The sequence below is a fragment of the Lonchura striata genome, chromosome 2, assembly GCF_050655825.1.
Source record: "Lonchura striata isolate lonStrDom1 chromosome 2, ASM5065582v1, whole genome shotgun sequence".
Classification (NCBI taxonomy): domain Eukaryota; kingdom Metazoa; phylum Chordata; class Aves; order Passeriformes; family Estrildidae; genus Lonchura; species Lonchura striata.
In genome coordinates, this window is record NC_140704.1 from 156,080,830 (window position 1) to 156,098,142 (window position 17,313).

The following is a 17,313-nucleotide window of genomic DNA, read 5'->3' on the forward strand; positions in this document are numbered from 1 at the left end:
TGTGGGGCTCGGGGCAGTCTCGCACGGGGGTGCTGATCCCCATCCCACATTGTCCCGATTGTCCCCTCAGTGTCCCGATTCCCAACCCCCGATTGTCCCCTCACTGTCCCCTCCTGGTGTCCCCAGACGATGCTGAAGCTGCTGCTGTGGGGCTCGGGGCAGTCTCGCACGGGGGTGCTGATCCCCATCCCACATTGTCCCGATTGTCCCCTCAGTGTCCCAATTCCCACCCCATGATTGTCCCCTGATTGTCCCCTGATTGTCCCCTCACTGTCCCCTGTCCATGTCCCCAGACGATGCTGAAGCTGCTGGTGTGGGGCTCGGGCTCGTCTCGCACGGGGGTGCTGATCCCCATCCCACATTGTCCCTGATTGTCCCCTCAGTGTCCCCCCTCCCAGCTCCTCACTGTCCCCTGATTGTCCCCTCAGTGTCCCCTCCTGGTGTCCCCAGACGATGCTGAAGCTGCTGGTGTGGGGCTTGGGCTCATTGCCATGGGGGTGATGATCCCCATCCCACATTGTCCCCTCAGTGTCCCCTCAGTGTCCCGATTCCCACCCCATGATTGTCCCCTGATTGTCCCCTCACTGTCCCCCCTGTCCATGTCCCCAGACGATGCTGAAGCTGCTGGTGTGGGGCTCGGGCTCGTCTCGCACGGGGGTGCTGATCCCCATCCCACTTTGTCCCCTGAGTGTCCCCTGAGTGTCCCCTCAGTGTCCCCTCTCCATGTCCCAGTTCCCACCCCCTGATCGTCCCCATCCTCCGTGTCCCAAATCCCACCCCTCTGACCCCTCAGTGTCCCGTCTCTGTCCCCTCCATGTCTCAATTCCCACCTCAACCCATCTCATCTCCTCGCTGTCCCCTCCATGTCCCAAATCCCACCCCCCGATTGTCCCGAGTGTCCTCTGAGTGTCCTCTGAGTGTCCCCCATCCCACCTCCCTTAGTGTCCCCTGATGTCCCCCCTCCATGTCCCCAGACGATGCTGAAGCTGCTGGTGTGGGGCTCGGGCTCATTGCCATGGGGGTGCTGATCCCCATCCCACATTGTCCCGATTGTCCCCTCAGTGTCCCCTCAGTGTCCTGATTCCCACCCCATGGTTGTCCCCTGATTGTCCCCTCAGTGTCCCGATTCCCACCCCATGATTGTCCCATGATTGTCCCACGATTGTCCCCTCACTGTCCCCTGTCCATGTCCCCAGACGATGCTGAAGCTGCTGGTGTGGGGCTCGGGCTCGTCTCGCACGGGGGTGCTGATCCCCATCCCACATTGTCCCGATTGTCCCCTCAGTGTCCTCCATCCCAGCTCCTCACTGTCCCCTGATTGTCCCCTCACTGTCCCCTCCTGGTGTCCCCAGACGATGCTGAAGCTGCTGGTCTGGGGCTCGGGCTCATTGCCATGGGGGTGATGATCCCCATCCCACATTGTCCCCTGAGTGTCCCCTCAGTGTCCCGATTCCCACCCCATGGTTGTCCCCTGAGTGTCCCCTCAGTGTCCCAGTTTCCACCCCATGTTTGTCCCCCGATTGTCCCCTCACTGTCCCCCCTCTCGGTGTCCCCAGACGATGCTGAAGCTGCTGGTGTGGGGCTCGGGCTCGTCTCGCACGGGGGTGCTGATCCCCATCCCGCAGTACCCGCTCTACTCGGCGGCGCTGGCCGAGCTGGACGCGGCGCAGCTCGGTTACTTCCTGGCCGAGGAGCGCTGCTGGGCGCTGGACGTGGCCGAGCTGCGCCGGGCGCTGGCCGAGGGCCGGCGGCGCTGCTGCCCACGCGTGCTCTGCATCATCAACCCCGGCAACCCCACCGGTAATGCCCGGCCCGGGGCGTGGGGCCCGTGGGGCCCGTGGGGTCCGTGGGGTGGGATCTGTGGGGTTTGTGGGGTCCGTGGGGTGGGATCTGTGGGGTCCGTGGGGTGTGGGGTGGGATCCGTGGGGCCCGTGGGGTGGGATCCGTGGGGCCCGTGGGGTCCGTGGGGTGGGATCTGTGGGGTCCGTGGGGTTTGGGGTGGGATCCGTGGGGTCCGTGGGGTCCGTGGGGTGGGATCTGTGGGGTTTGTGGGGTGTGGGGTGGGATCCGTGGGGTGGGATCTGTGGGGTGGGATCCGTGGGGTCCATGAGGTGGGATCCGTGGGGTGGGAACCGTGGGGTCCGTGGGGTCCGTGGGGTGGGATCCGTGGGGTCCGTGGGGTCCGTGGGGTGGGATCTGTGGGGTTTGTGGGGTGTGGGGTGGGATCCGTGGGGTTTGTGGGGTCCGTGGGGTCCGTGGGGTGGGATCCGTGGGGTCTGTGGGATGGGATATCTGAGGTGGGATCAGTGGGATGGGATCTATGGGGTGAGATCCGTGGGGTCTGTGGGGTGGATCCATGGGGTGGGATCTGTGGGGTGGGATCTGTGGGGTTTGTGGGGTGTGAGGTGGGATCCGTGGGGTCTGTGGGGTGGGATCTCTGGGGTGGGATCCGTGGGGTGGGATCTGTGGGGTCTGTGGGATGGGATATCTGAGGTGGGATCAGTGGGGTGAGATCTGTGGGGTGGGGAATGTGGGGTGGGATCCATGGGGTGGGATCCATGGGGTCTGTAGGATGGGATCCATGGGATGGGATATCTGGGATGGGATCTGTGGGGTGGGGAATGTGGGATGGGATCCATGGGGTGGGATATCTGAGGTGGGATCCATGGGATGGGATCTATGGGGTGGGATCCGTGGGGTCTGTGGGGTGGATCCATGGGGTGGATCCGTGGGGTGGGATCCATGGGGTGGGATATCTGAGGTGGGATCCATGGGGTCTGTGGGTGGAATCTGTGGGATCCATGGGGTGGGATCCATTGGATCCATGGGGTGGAATCCATGGGGTGGGATATCTGAGGTAGGATCCATGGAGTCGATGGGGTGAGATCCGTGGGGTGGATCTATGGGGTAGATCCATGGGGTGGATCCATGGGGTGGAATCCATGGGGTGGGATATCTGAGGTGGGATCCATGGAGTCCATGGGGTGGGATCTGTGGGGTGGGATCCATGGTGTCTATGAGGTGGGATCTGTGGGATCATGGGATGGGATCCATAGGGTGGGATCTGTCGAATCCATGGGATGGGATCCATGGGATGGGATATCTGAGGTGGGATCCATGGGTTGGTGGGGTGGGATCCATGGGGTGGGATCCGTGGGGTGGGATATCTGAGGTGGGATCCATGGAGTGGATCCATGGGGTGGGATCTGTGGGGTGGGATCCATGGGGTGGGATCCATGGGGTGGAATCCATGGGGTGGGATATCTGAGGTGGGATCCATGGGATGGTGGGGTGGGATCCATGGGGTGGGATCCATGGGGTGGGATCCATGGGATGGGATATCTGAGGTGGGATCCATGGAGTGGATCCATGGAGTGGGATCCATGGGGTGGGATCCATGGGGTGGAATCCATGGGATGGGATATCTGAGGTGGGATCCATGGGATGGTGGGGTGGGATCCATGGGGTGGGATCCATGGGGTGGGATCCATGGGATGGGATATCTGAGGTGGGATCCATGGGATGGATCTATGGGATGGGATCCATGGGGTGGGATCTGTGGGGCGGATCCGTGGGGTGGATCCATGGCATGGGATCCATGGGGTGGGATATGTCGGATCCATGGGGTGGGATCCATGGGATGGGATATCTGAGGTGGGATCCATGGAGTGGATCCATGGGGTGGGATCCATGGGGTGGGATCCATGGGGTGGATCCATGGGGTGGGATATCTGAGGTGGGATCCATGGAGTCCATGGGGTGGGATATCTGAGGTGGGATCCATGGGATGTTATCCATGGGGTGGAATCCGTGGGGTGGATCCATGGGGTGGAATCCCCTGGGTGGATCCGTGGGGTGGATCCGTGGGATCCGTGGGCGATCCGTGCCGGATGAGACCCCCCGGCCGTTCCCAGGCCAGGTGCAGAGCCGGGAGTGCATCGAGGACGTCATCAAGTTCGCCTTCGAGGAGAAGCTGTTCCTCATGGCCGACGAGGTGGGCGCGGCCCGGGCGGCGTTCCCCGTTCCCGGGAAAAGCCCGGAATGGCGGGTGACGTCCCGGGATGTCCTCTCCGCCCACCCCAGGTGTACCAGGACAACGTCTACGCCGAGGGCTCGGCCTTCCACTCCTTCAAGAAGGTCCTGATGGAGATGGGGCCGCCCTACTCGGACTCGGTGGAGTTGGCCTCCTTCCACTCCATCTCCAAGGGATTCATGGGAGAGTGAGTCCTGGGAACGCCGGGAACGTCCCCGCCGGAGCGGCCGAGGTCCCCACGGGAGACGTGGGAGGGAGGTGCCACCACCCCGGGGGTCTGCTGGGATCATGGGGTCCACGGGGTCATGGATTGGAGATGTCACCACCACCCCGTGGATCTCCTGGATCGGGGTTGGAGGTGACATCGGATTCGGATGTTCAGAATCCGTGGATGACGTGTCTTATCCATGGATTCCCGTCCCAGAGCCACATCCATGGATCCCACCCACGGATCCCACCCACATCTCTCATCCATGGGTCCTTCTCCATAGGTTCCCATCCATGGATCCCGTCCCAAACCCCCATCCATGGATCCCAACCATAGATTCCCACCCACATCTCCAATCCATGGGCCCTTCTCCATAGGTTCCCATCCATAGGTTCCCATCCATAGATTCCCATCCATAGGTTCTTCTCCATAGATTCCCATCCACAGATCCCATCCATGGATCCCACCCATGGGTTCTTCTCCATAGGTTCCCATCCATGGATCCCATCCCAAACCCCCATCCATGGATCCCACCCATAGATTCCCACCCACATCTCCCATTCATGGGTTCTTCTCCATAGGTTCCCATCCATGGATCCTTATCCATAGGTTCCCATCCATGGGTTCTTCTCCACAGGTTCCCATCCATGGATTCCCATCCACAGATCCTTATCCATAGGTTCCCATCCATGGGTCCTCCTCCATAGGTTCCCATCCATGGGTCCTTCTCCATAGGCTCCCATTCATGGATTCCCATCCATGGGTTCTTCTCCACAGGTTCCCATCCATGGATTCCCATCCACAGATCCTTCTCCATAGGTTCCCATCCATGGATTCCATCCATGGGTCCTCCTCCATAGGTTCCCATCCATGGATCCTCCTCCATAGGTTCCCATTCATGGATTCCCATCCGTGGGTCCTCCTCCATAGGTTCCAGTCCATGGATTCCCATCCCAAACCCCCATCCATGGATCCCATTGACGGATCCCTTTCATAGATTCCCAGCCACAAATCCAATCCATAGGTTCCCATCCATGGATTCCATTCATGGGTTCTTCTCCATAGGTTTCCATCCATGGGTCCTTCTCCATAGATTCCATCCATGGGTCCTTCTCCATAGGTTCCCACCCACATCTCCCATCCATGGGTCCTTCTCCATAGGTTCCCATCCATAGGTTCCTATCCATGGATCCTTCTCCATAGGTTCCCATCCATAGGTTCCCATCCATGGGTCCTTATCCATAGGTTCCCATCCATGGGTCCTTCTCCATAGGCTCCCATTCATGGATTCCCATCCATGGGTTCTTCTCCACAGGTTCCCATCCATGGATTCCCATCCACAGATCCTTCTCCATAGGTTCCCATCCATGGATTCCATCCATGGGTCCTCCTCCATAGGTTCCCATCCATGGGTCCTCCTCCATAGGTTCCCATCCATGGATCCCATCCATGGGTCCTCCTCCATAGGTTCCCATCCATGGATCCCATCCATGGATCCTTCTCCATAGGTTCCCATCCATGGATCCCATCCATGGGTCCTCCTCCATAGGTTCCCATCCATGGATCCTTCTCCATAGGTTCCCATCCATGGATCCCATCCATGGATCCTTCTCCATAGGTTCCCATCCATGGATCCCATCCATGGATCCTTCTCCATAGGTTCCCATCCATGGATCCCATCCCAAATCCTCATCCTTGGCTCCCATCCCAAATCCTCATCCATGCATCCCACCGTCAGATCCCACCCCCACTCCCGTCCTTCTCCACCTTCCCACCAATCCCGTCCCCGCTCTCCTCCCCCCATCGACCGCGCCGGTTCCGGCGCCGTTGCTGATCCCGGTGCCGTCGCCGATCCCGGCGCCGTCGCCGACTCCGGCGGTGCCGATCCCGGCAGGTGCGGGCTGCGGGGCGGCTACATGGAGGTGGTGAACCTGCACCCCGAGGTGAAGGCGCAGCTGACCAAGATGGTGTCGGTGCGGCTCTGCCCGCCCGTGCCGGGACAGCTGCTCCTGGACGCCGTCATGGACCCGCCCAAGCCCGGAGAGCCGTCCTACGAGCGCTTCCAGGCGGTACGGAATGCTGGGATTGGGATTGGGATCCATGGGATGGGATCCATGGGATGGGATGGGATGCATGGGATGGGATGGGATCCATGGGATGGGATCCATGGGATGGGATCCATGGGATTGTGATGGGATCCATGGGATGGGATCCATGGGATGGGATCCATGGTCATGGACCCGCCCAAGCCCGGAGAGCCGGCCTACGAGCGCTTCCAGGCGGTACGGAATGCTGGGATCTGTGGGATTGGGATCCATGGGATGGGATCCATGGGATGGGATTCATGAGATGGGTTGGGATCCATGGGATGGGATGGGATCCATGGGATGGGATCCATGGGATGGGATCCATGGTCATGGACCCGCCCAAGCCCGGAGAGCTGGCCTACGAGCGCTTCCAGGCGGTACGGAATGCTGGGATTGGGATTGGGATCCATGGGATCCATGGGATGGGATCCATGGGATGGGATCCATGGGATTGGGATTGGGATGGGATCCATGGGATGGGATGGGATCCATGGGATGGGATCCATGGTCATGGACCCGCCCAAGCCCGGAGAGCCGGCCTACGAGCGCTTCCAGGCGGTACGGAACCAAGGGATTGGGATTGGGATTGGGATTGGGATCCATGGGATTGGGATCCATGGGATGGGATCCATGGGATTGGGATCCATGGGATGGGATCCATGGGGTGGGATGGGATCCATGGGATGGGATCCATGGGATGGGATCCATGGGATTGGTATTGTGATGGGATCCATGGGATGGGATCCATGGGATGGGATCCATGGGATGGGATCCATGGGGTGGGATGGGATCCATGGGATTGGGATCCATGGGATTGGTATTGTGATGGGATCCATGGGATGGGATCCATGGGATGGGATCCATGGGATGGGATCCATGGGATTGGGATCCATGGGATGGGATGGGATCCATGGGATGGGATGGGATCCATGGGATGGGATGGGATCCATGGTCATGAACCCGCCCAAGCCCGGAGAGCCGGCCTACGAGCGCTTCCAGGCGGTACGGAACCAAGGGATTGGGATAATGGGATTGGGATTGGGATCCATGGGATGGGATCCATGGGATGGGATCCATGGGATTGGGATGGGATCCATGGGATGGGATCCATGGGATGGGATCCATGGGATTGGTATTGTGATGGGATCCATAGGATGGGATCCATGGGATGGGATTCATGGGATGGGATGGGATCCATGGGATGGGATCCATGGGATTGGGATGGGATCCATGGGATGGGATCCATGGGATGGGGTCCATGGGGTGGGATCCATGGGGTGGGATCCATGGGATGGGATCCACGGTCATGGACCCGCCCAAGCCCGGAGAGCCGGCCTAGGAGCGCTTCCAGGTGGTACGGAACCAAGGGATTGGGATAATGGGATAACGGGATAGTGGGGCGATGGGGTAATTAATGGGTTAATGGGATAATGAGATAACAGGATAGTGGGATAACGGGATAACGGGATAATGGGATAGTGGGATAATGGGATAATGGACAATGGGACAATGGGACAATGGGATAATGGGACAATGGGACAACGGGATAACGGGACAACGGGATAGTGGGATACTGGGATAACGAGATAGTGGGATAGTGGGATAATGGGATAATGGGGCGATGGGATGAGATGATGGGATGGGATGGGATGGGATGGGATGGGATGGGATGGAATTGGACTGGGATGAGATAATGGGATAATGGGAAAACAGGACAATGGGATGATGGGATGGAATGGAATTTAATTGGGATGAGATAATGGGATAATGGGATAACGGGTTAATGGGATAATGGGATAGTGGGATAGTGGGATAATGGGACAATTGGATAATGGGATTATGGGATTATGAATTAATGCGATAATGGGATAATGGGACAATGGGATGGGAAAATGGGATGGGATGGAGGGGAACTGGGATGGGATATTGGGATAACGGGATAGCAGGATAACAATGTGGCAATGGGATAACGGGATAACGGGATAACGGGATAACGGGATAACAACAGGACAATGGGATAACAGGATAACGGGATAACAATGTGATGATGGGATAAAAACGGGACAATGATATAACGGGATAACAACGTGACAATGGGATAACGGGATAACAACGTGACAATGGGATAATGGGATAACAGGATAACGGGATAACAGGATAACAACAGGACAATGGGATAACGGGATAACAGGAAACGGGATAACAACAGGACAATGGGATAACGGGATAACAACGTGACAACGGGATAATGGGATAACAGGATAACGGGATAACAGGATAACAACAGGACAATGGGATAATGGGATAACAACGTGACAATGGGATAATGGGATAACGGGATAATGGGATAACGGGATAACAATGTGACAATGGGATAAAAACGGGACAATGGGATAATGGGATAGCAACGACACAATGGGATAATGGGATAACAGGATAATGGGATAACGGGATAACAGGATAACAATGTGACAATGGGATAAAAACGGGACAATGGGATAATGGGATAACAACGTGACAATGGGATAATGGGATAACGGGATAATGGGATAACGGGATAACAACATGACAATGGGATAAAAACGGGACAATGGGATAATGGGATAACAGGATAATGGTGTAACGGGATAACAACGTGACAATGGGATAACGGGATAACGGGATAACAACGTGACAATGGGATAACGGGATAATGGGAAACGGGATAACGGGATAACAACAGGACAATGGAATAATGGGATAATAACGGGACAATGGGATAACGGGATAACGGGATAATGGGATAACAACGTGACAATGGGATAATGGGATAACGGGACAATGGGATAACGGGATAACAATGTGACAATGGGATAAAAACGGGACAATGGGATAACGGGGTAAGAACGACACAAAGGGATAACAGGATAACAGGATAATGGGATAACGGGATAACAACGTGAAAATGGGATAACGGGATAACGGGATAACAACGTGACAATGGGATAACGGGATAACGGGATAATGGGATAACAACAGGACAATGGGATAATGGGATAACAACAGGACAATGGGATAACGGGATAACAGGATAACGGGATAACAACGGGACAATGGGATAATGGGATAACAATGTGACAATGGGATAACGGGATAACAACGTGACAATGGGATAACGGGATAACAACGTGACAACGGGATAACGGGATAACAACGGGACAACGGGATAACGGGACACCGGAGCTGGGACGGGATGGGACGGGCCCGTCGGGATCGGCATTCCCACGCGCCCGCCGCTCCCGGCCGGCAGGAGAAGGCGGCGGTGCTGGGCGCGCTGGCGGAGAAGGCGCGGCTGACGCAGGAGATGCTGAACCGCACGCCCGGCATGCGCTGCAACCCCGTGCAGGGCGCCATGTACGCCTTCCCCCGCATCGAGATCCCGGCGCGCGCCCTCGACGCCGCCAAGGTCCGGCGGCACCCACACTGGGATGGGCGGGAGCGAACTGGGATGGGCGGGAGCGAACTGGGATGGGCGGGAGTGAACTGGGATGGGCGGGAGTGAACTGGGATGGGTGGGATCCCAATTGGGATGGGTGGGAGGCAACTGGGATGGGTGGGAGACAACTGGGATGGGTGGAATCCCAACTGGGATGGGTGGGAGCCAAACTGGGATGGGCGGGATCGAACTGGGATGGGCGGGATCCCAACTGGGATGGGCGGGAGGCAACTGGGATGGATGGGAGCGAACTGGGATGGATGGGATCCCAATTGGGATGGGTGGGAGGCAACTGGGATGGGCGGGAGACAACGGGGATGGGCGGGAGACAACTGGGATGGGCGGGAGCAAACTGGGATGGGCGGGAGCAAACTGGGATGGGTGGAATCCCAACTGGGATGGGTGGGAGCCAAACTGGGATGGGTGGGAGCCAAACTGGGATGGGCGGGATCGAACTGGGATGGATGGGATCCCAACTGGGATGGGCGGGAGGCAACTGGGATGGATGGGAGCGAACTGGGATGGATGGGATCCCAATTGGGATGGGTGGGAGGCAACTGGGATGGGCGGGAGCCAACTGGGATGGGCGGGAGCAAACTGGGATGGGTGGGAGGCACCTGGGATGGGCGGGAGCAAACTGGGATGGATGGAATCCCAACTGGGATGGGCGGGAGCAAACTGGGATGGGCGGGATCAAACTGGGATGGGGGGAGCCAACTGGGATGGGCGGGAGGACACTGGGATGGATGGAATCCCAACTGGGATGGATGGGATCCCAACTGGGATGGGTGGGAGTGAACTGGGATGGGTGGGATCCCAATTGGGATGGGTGGGAGGCAACTGGGATGGGCGGGAGACAACTGGGATGGGCGAGAGGCACCTGGGATGGATGGAATCCCAACTGGGATGGGCGGGAGGCAACTGGGATGGGTGAGAGGCAACTGGGATGGATGAGATCCCAACTGGGAGACGTTGGAATGGATGGGATCCCAACTGGGATGGATGGGATGGGTGGGATCCCAACTGGGATGGATGGAATCCCAACTGGGATGGGCGGAAGACAACTGGGATGGGCGGGAGGACACTGGGATGGGTGGGATCCCAACTGGGATGGGCGGGAACGAACTGGGATGGGCGGGAGCAAACTGGGATGGGCGGGAGCGAACTGGGATGGGTGGGAGACAACTGGGATGGATGGGAGCGAACTGGGATGGGAGGGAGCTAACTGGGATGGATGGGATCCCAACTGGGAGATGTTGGAATGGGCGGAATCCCAAACTGGGAATGTCGGAATGGGCGGGATCCAAACTGGGATGGACGGGATCCCAACTGGGATGGACGGAGTCCGAACTGGGATGGGCAGGATCCCAACCGGGAGATGGTGGGATGGATGGGATCCATCCCAGGAGTTTTGGGATCCTCTGGGATCCATCCCAGGAGTTTTGGGATCCACTGGGATCCATCCCAGAAGTTTTGGATCCGTTTGGATCCATCCCAGGAGTTTTGGGATCCACTGGGATCCATCCCAGGAGTTTTGGATCCGTTTGGATCCATCCCAGGAGTTTTGGGATCCACTGGGATCCATCCCAGGAGTTTTGGATCCGTTTGGATCCATCCCAGGAGTTTCAGGATCCGTCCGAGGAGTTGTGGGATCCATCCCAGGAGTTTTGGGATCCCTCCCGATCCGCGTGGGCCCGGCGGGCTGGATCCCGTTTTTTCGGGATCCCTCGGGATCCCTCCCGATCCACGTGGTCCCCGCGGGCTGGATCCCGTTTTTTTGGGATCCCTCGGGGTGGATCCCGATCCGCGTGGTCCCCGCGGGCTGGATCCCGTTTTTTTGGGATCCCTCGGGGTGGATCCCGATCCGCGTGGTCCCCGCGGGCTGGATCCCGTTTTTTTGGGATCCCTCGGGATGGATCCCGATCCGCGTGGGCTCCGCGGGCTCAGATCCTGTTTTTTCGGGATCCCTCGGGATGGATCCCGATCCGCGTGGTCCCCGCGGGCTGGATCCCATTTTTTTTGGGATCCCTCGGGATGGATCCCGATCCGCATGGGCCCGGCGGGCTGGATCCCGTTTTTTTGGGATCACTCGGGATTCCTCCCGATCCACGTGGTCCCCGCGGGCTGGATCCCGTTTTTTTGGGATCCCTCGGGATGGATCCCGATCCACGTGGTCCCCGCGGGCTCAGATCCCATTTTTTTGGGATCCCTCGGGATGGATCCCGATCCGCGTGGTCCCCGCGGGCTCGGATCCCGTTTTCCCGACCCCGCGGCCCGTCCGGAATTCCCAGGAGAAGAAGCAGGCCCCGGACATGTTCTTCTGCATGCGGCTCCTGGAGGAGACCGGGATCTGCGTGGTCCCGGGCAGCGGCTTCGGCCAGAAGGAGGGCACCTACCACTTCCGGTGGGTTCCCGGAATTCCCATCCCGGAATTCCTGATCCGGGGGGAATCCCATCCCGAAATTCCTGATCCTGGGGGAATCCCATCCCGAAATTCCTGATCCGGGGGGAATCCCATCCCGAAATTCCTGATCCTGGGGGAATTCCATCCCAAAATTCCTGATCCTGGGGGAATCCCATCCCGAAATTCCTGATCCTGAGAGGTCTCACCCCAAATTCCTGATCCTGGGAGATTCCGTCCCGAAATTCCTGATCCTGGGGGAATCCCATCCCGAAATTCCTGATCCTGGGGAAATCCGTCCCAAAATTCCTGATCCTGAGAGGTCTCACCCCAAATTCCTGATCCTGGGGGAATCCCATCCCAAAATTCCTGATCCTGGGGGAATCCCATCCCAAAATTCCTGATCCTGGGGGAATCCCATCCCGAAATTCCTGATCCTGAGAGGTCTCACCCCAAATTCCTGATCCTGGGAGATTCCGTCCCGAAATTCCTGATCCGGGCAGATTCCGTCCCAAAATTCCTGATCCGGGGGGAATCCCATCCCGAAATTCCTGATCCTGGGGAAATCCCATCCCGAAATTCCTGATCCTGGGGAAATCCATCCCAAAATTCCTGATCCTGAGAGGTCTCACCCCAAATTCCTGATCCTGGGAGATTCCGTCCCGAAATTCCTGATCCGGGCAGATTCCGTCCCAAAATTCCTGATCCTGGGGGAATCCCATCCCGAAATTCCTAATCCGGGGGGAATCCCATCCTGAAATTCCTAATCCTTAGAGGTCCCACCCCAAATTCCTGATCCTGAGAGGTCCCATCCCGAAATTCCTGATCCTGGGGGAATCCTATCCCGAAATTCCTGATCCTGGGAGATTCCGTCCTGAAATTCCTGATCCTGGGAGATCCCATCCCGAAATTCCTGATTCTAAAAAAATCCAACCCCAAATTCCCTGTTCCTAAAAAATCCCACCCAAATTCAATGTTCTTGAGAGATCCCATCCCGAAATTCCTGATCCTGGGGGAATCCCATCCCAAAATTCCTGATCCTGGGGGAATCCCATCCCAAAATTCCTGATCCTGAGAGGTCTCACCCCAAATTCCTGATCCTGGGGGAATCCCATCCCAAAATTCCTGATCCTGGGGGAATCCCATCCCAAAATTCCTGATCCGGGCAGATCCCATCCCAAAATTCCTGATCCTGGGGGAATCCCATCCCGAAATTCCTGATCCTGGGAGATCCCATCCCGAAATTCCTGATTCTAAAAAAATCCAACCCCAAATTCCCTGTTCCTAAAAAATCCCACCCAAATTCAATGTTCTTGAGAGATCCCATCCCGAAATTCCTGATCCTGGGGGAATCCCATCCCAAAATTCCTGATCCTGGGGGAATCCCATCCCAAAATTCCTGATCCTGAGAGGTCTCACCCCAAATTCCTGATCCTGGGGGAATCCCATCCCAAAATTCCTGATCCTGGGGGAATCCCATCCCAAAATTCCTGATCCGGGCAGATCCCATCCCAAAATTCCTGATCCTGGGGGAATCCCATCCCGAAATTCCTGATCCTGGGAGATCCCATCCCGAAATTCCTGATTCTAAAAAAATCCAACCCCAAATTCCCTGTTCCTAAAAAATCCCACCCAAATTCAATGTTCTTGAGAGATCCCATCCCGAAATTCCTGATCCAGGGAAATCCCATCCCAAATTCCCAAATTCCTGGAAGATCCCATCCCGAAATTCCTGATCCAGGGAAATCCCATCCCAAAATTCCTGATCCTGGGAGATTCCATCCCAAATTCCCAAATCTCAAATCCCAAATACCAAAATTCCTGATCCCAAATCCCCAAATCCTGACCCCAAATCCCCAAAATCCCAATTTCTAAATCCCAATTCCCAAAATCCCAAATCCCAAAATCCCAAACCCCCAAAATTCTGATACTAAATCACCAAATCCAAAACCCCAAAATCCCAAATCCCCAAAATCCGAAATCCCAAATCCCAATTCCTAAAATCCCAAAATCCCCAAAATCCCCAAATCCCCAAAATCCCAAATCCCCAATCCCAAATCCCAAATCCCAAAATCCCAAAACCCCAAAACCCCAAAATCCCAAAATCCCAAAATCCCCAAAATCCCCAAATCCCAAATCTCAAATCCCAAATCCCAAAATCCCAAAAATCCCAAATCCCAAAATTCCGCCTCAACTTTTACGATTCCTGGGCCAAAAAATCAGGGAAAAAATCCATTTTTTTTTCATTTTTCGGCCATTTTTTCCCCGTTTTTTTTTATTTTCCCCCCAAATTTCCGCCCAAAAATTCCGGAATTTTTTTGGGACGCTCCCCGGTGCCTTTTCCCAAATTTGTTTTCGGGATTTCTTCCCCTCCAGCATGACCCATCCCCAATCCCAAACCCCAAATCCCCAAAATTCTCATCCTAAATCACCAAATTCCAAATCCCAATTCCCAAAATCCAAAATCCCAAAAATCCCAAATCCCAAAATTCCGCCTCAACTTTTACGATTCCTGGGCCAAAAAATCAGGAAAAAAATCCGATTTTTTTTCATTTTTCGGCCATTTTTTCCCCGTTTTTTTTTATTTTCCCCCCAAATTTCCGCCCAAAAATTCCCGAATTTTTTTTGGGACGCTCCCCGGTGCCTTTTCCCAAATTTTTTTTGGGATTTCCCCCCAGCATGACCATCCTGCCGCCCACGGAGAAGCTGAAGCTGCTCCTGGAGAAGCTCGGCCAATTCTACACCAAATTCGTCCAGGAGTTCTCCTGATTTGCATAACCACGCCCCTCATTTGCATAACACCGCCCTCCTCATTTGCATGGCCGCGCCTCCCCCCAAACATCCCGCCAGGAATTTTTGGGGTTTTTTTGGGAATTTCGGGGCTGGATCCCCCCAATCCCAAAACGTTCCCGAATAAAGGCGGCGACCAGAGGGGGCTGGAATTCGGATTTTGGGGAATTTTGGGGAATTTTGGGGAATTTTGGGATGGATTTTTGGGGGATGGATTTGGGGATTTTGGGGAATTTTGGGAATTTTGGAAATTCAGAATTTGGGGGTTTTTGGGAGGGATTTGGGAGGTTTTTGGGAATTTTGGAAATTCAGAATTTGGGGATTTTTGGGAATTTTGGGGTTGAATTTTGGGAATTTTGGAAACTCAGAATTTGGGGGTTTTTGGGAGGGATTTGGGAGGTTTTTGGGAATTTTGGAAATTCAGAATTTGGGGATTTTTGGGAATTTGGGGGATTTGGGGATTTTGAGATGGATTTGGGGGATTTTTGGGATATTTGGAAATTCAGAATTTGGGGATTTTGGGGCATTTGGGGGATTTTGGGGAATTTTGGGGTTGAAATTTGGGGATTTTGGGATGGATTTGGGGGATTTTTGGGAATTTTTGGGATTTTTGGGATTGATTTGGGGGTTTTGGGGGTGGAATTTTGGGGTGGAATTTTGGGATGGATTTTGGGAATTTTGGGGAATTTTGGGGTTGAATGTTGGAGATTTTGGGATGGATTTTGGGGATTTTTGGGATTTTTGGGATTTGTGGGAGGGGTTTTATGGGATGGAGGGAATTTTTGGGGTGGGCGGGATTTGGAGTCAGGGGAATTCTGGGAAGTTTTTCCCTTGGGAATTCGGGCTCCTCCAATTTGGGAATTCCGGCTCCAATCCTTGGGAATTCCGGCTCCAGTTTTTGGGAATTCCGGCTCCAATCCTTGGGAATTCCGGCTCCAATCCTTGGGAATTCCGGTTCCTCAAATCCTTGGGAATTTTGGCTCCAATCCTTGGGAATTCCAGCTCCCAATTTTTGGGAATTCCAGTTCCAATTTTTGGGAATTCTGGCTCCATTTTGGGGTTGGAATGGGATTTTGGTCCGGATTTTTTCCGGGATCCCGGCCGGGATCGTTCGGCTCCGGGTTCTGCCGTGGAATTCCCGTGCGAAGTCAAATCCGGAGTTTCCGGAGCTGCTTCCCGAAAAATCCCGGATTGGGATTGGGGATCCCAGGGGGTTCCAGCATTGGCAGCAGCGGGGACAGACCGGACACGAACCCCAAATCCCAAAATCCCCAAAATCCTGAAATCCCAAAATCCCAGCGTCCCAAAATCCCCAAATCCCAAATCCCAAAATACTGAAATCCCAAAATCCCAGCGTATCCTAAAATCCCAGCGTCCTGAAACCCCCAAATCCCAAATCCCCAAATCTCCAAATCCCAAATCCCCAAATCTCCAAATCCCAAAGTCCCGAAATCCCCACATCCCCAAACCTCCAGATCCCAAAATCTTCAAATCCCCAAATTCTGAAATCCCAAATTCCAAAGTTCTGAAATCCCCAAATCCCAAAATCTTCAAATCCCAAAGTCCTGAAATCCCCAAATTCTGAAATCCCAAATCCCCAAATCCCCAAACCTCCAGATCCCAAAATCTTCAGATCCCCAAATTCTGAAATCCCAAATCCCAAAATCTTCAAATCCCAAATTCTGAAATCCCAAATCCCCAAATCCCAATGTCCCAAAACCCCCAAGTTCTGAAATCCCAAATCCGGAATTTCCCAAATCCCCAAATCTTGAAACCCCAAAGTCCCAAAATCCCCCAAATCCTGAAATCCCAAAATCCCAGCGTATCCTGAAATCCCAGTGACCTCAAACTCCCAAATCCCCAAACCTCCAGATCCCAAAATCCCAAAATCCCAAAGTCCTGAAATCCCCAAATTCTGAAACCCAAAATCTCAAAATCTTCAAATGCCAAAATCCCAAAATCCTGAAATCCCCAAATCCTGAAATCCCAAATCCCAAAATCCTGAAATCCCCAAATCTTGAAATCCCAAATCCCAAAATCCTGAAATCCCCAAATCCCAAAATCCTGAAATCCCCAAATCTTGAAATCCCAAATCCCCAAATCCTGAAATCCCCAAATCCTGAAATCCCCAAATCCTGAAATCCCCAAATCCTGAAATCCCAAAATCCCCAAATCCCAGCGTCACAGCATTCCAAAATATCCCAAAATCCCAATATCCAACACGCCCAAAATCCCAAAATCCCAAAATCCAACACGTCCAAAATCTAACAATCCCAAATTCCCAATGTTCTGAAATCTCAGCATCCCAATATCCCGAAA

General features: G+C 55.0%; 1 protein-coding gene across 1 annotated transcript in view; it reads left to right on the plus strand.

Moving 5' to 3' along the window:
• The window catches only part of GPT (glutamic--pyruvic transaminase), a 28,064-nt gene extending 12,929 nt beyond the window's left edge, over window positions 1–15,135 (plus strand). The window contains exons 6-12 of the mRNA XM_085572708.1: window positions 1,557–1,800; window positions 3,915–3,994; window positions 4,084–4,220; window positions 6,136–6,310; window positions 9,618–9,773; window positions 12,095–12,207; window positions 14,883–15,135. Coding sequence (XP_085428834.1) covers window positions 1,557–1,800; window positions 3,915–3,994; window positions 4,084–4,220; window positions 6,136–6,310; window positions 9,618–9,773; window positions 12,095–12,207; window positions 14,883–14,973 — 996 coding nt within the window. The 3' untranslated portion in view covers window positions 14,974–15,135. The remainder of the gene's footprint in view (window positions 1–1,556; window positions 1,801–3,914; window positions 3,995–4,083; window positions 4,221–6,135; window positions 6,311–9,617; window positions 9,774–12,094; window positions 12,208–14,882) is intronic.
• The last annotated feature ends 2,178 nt before the right edge of the window (window positions 15,136–17,313 follow it).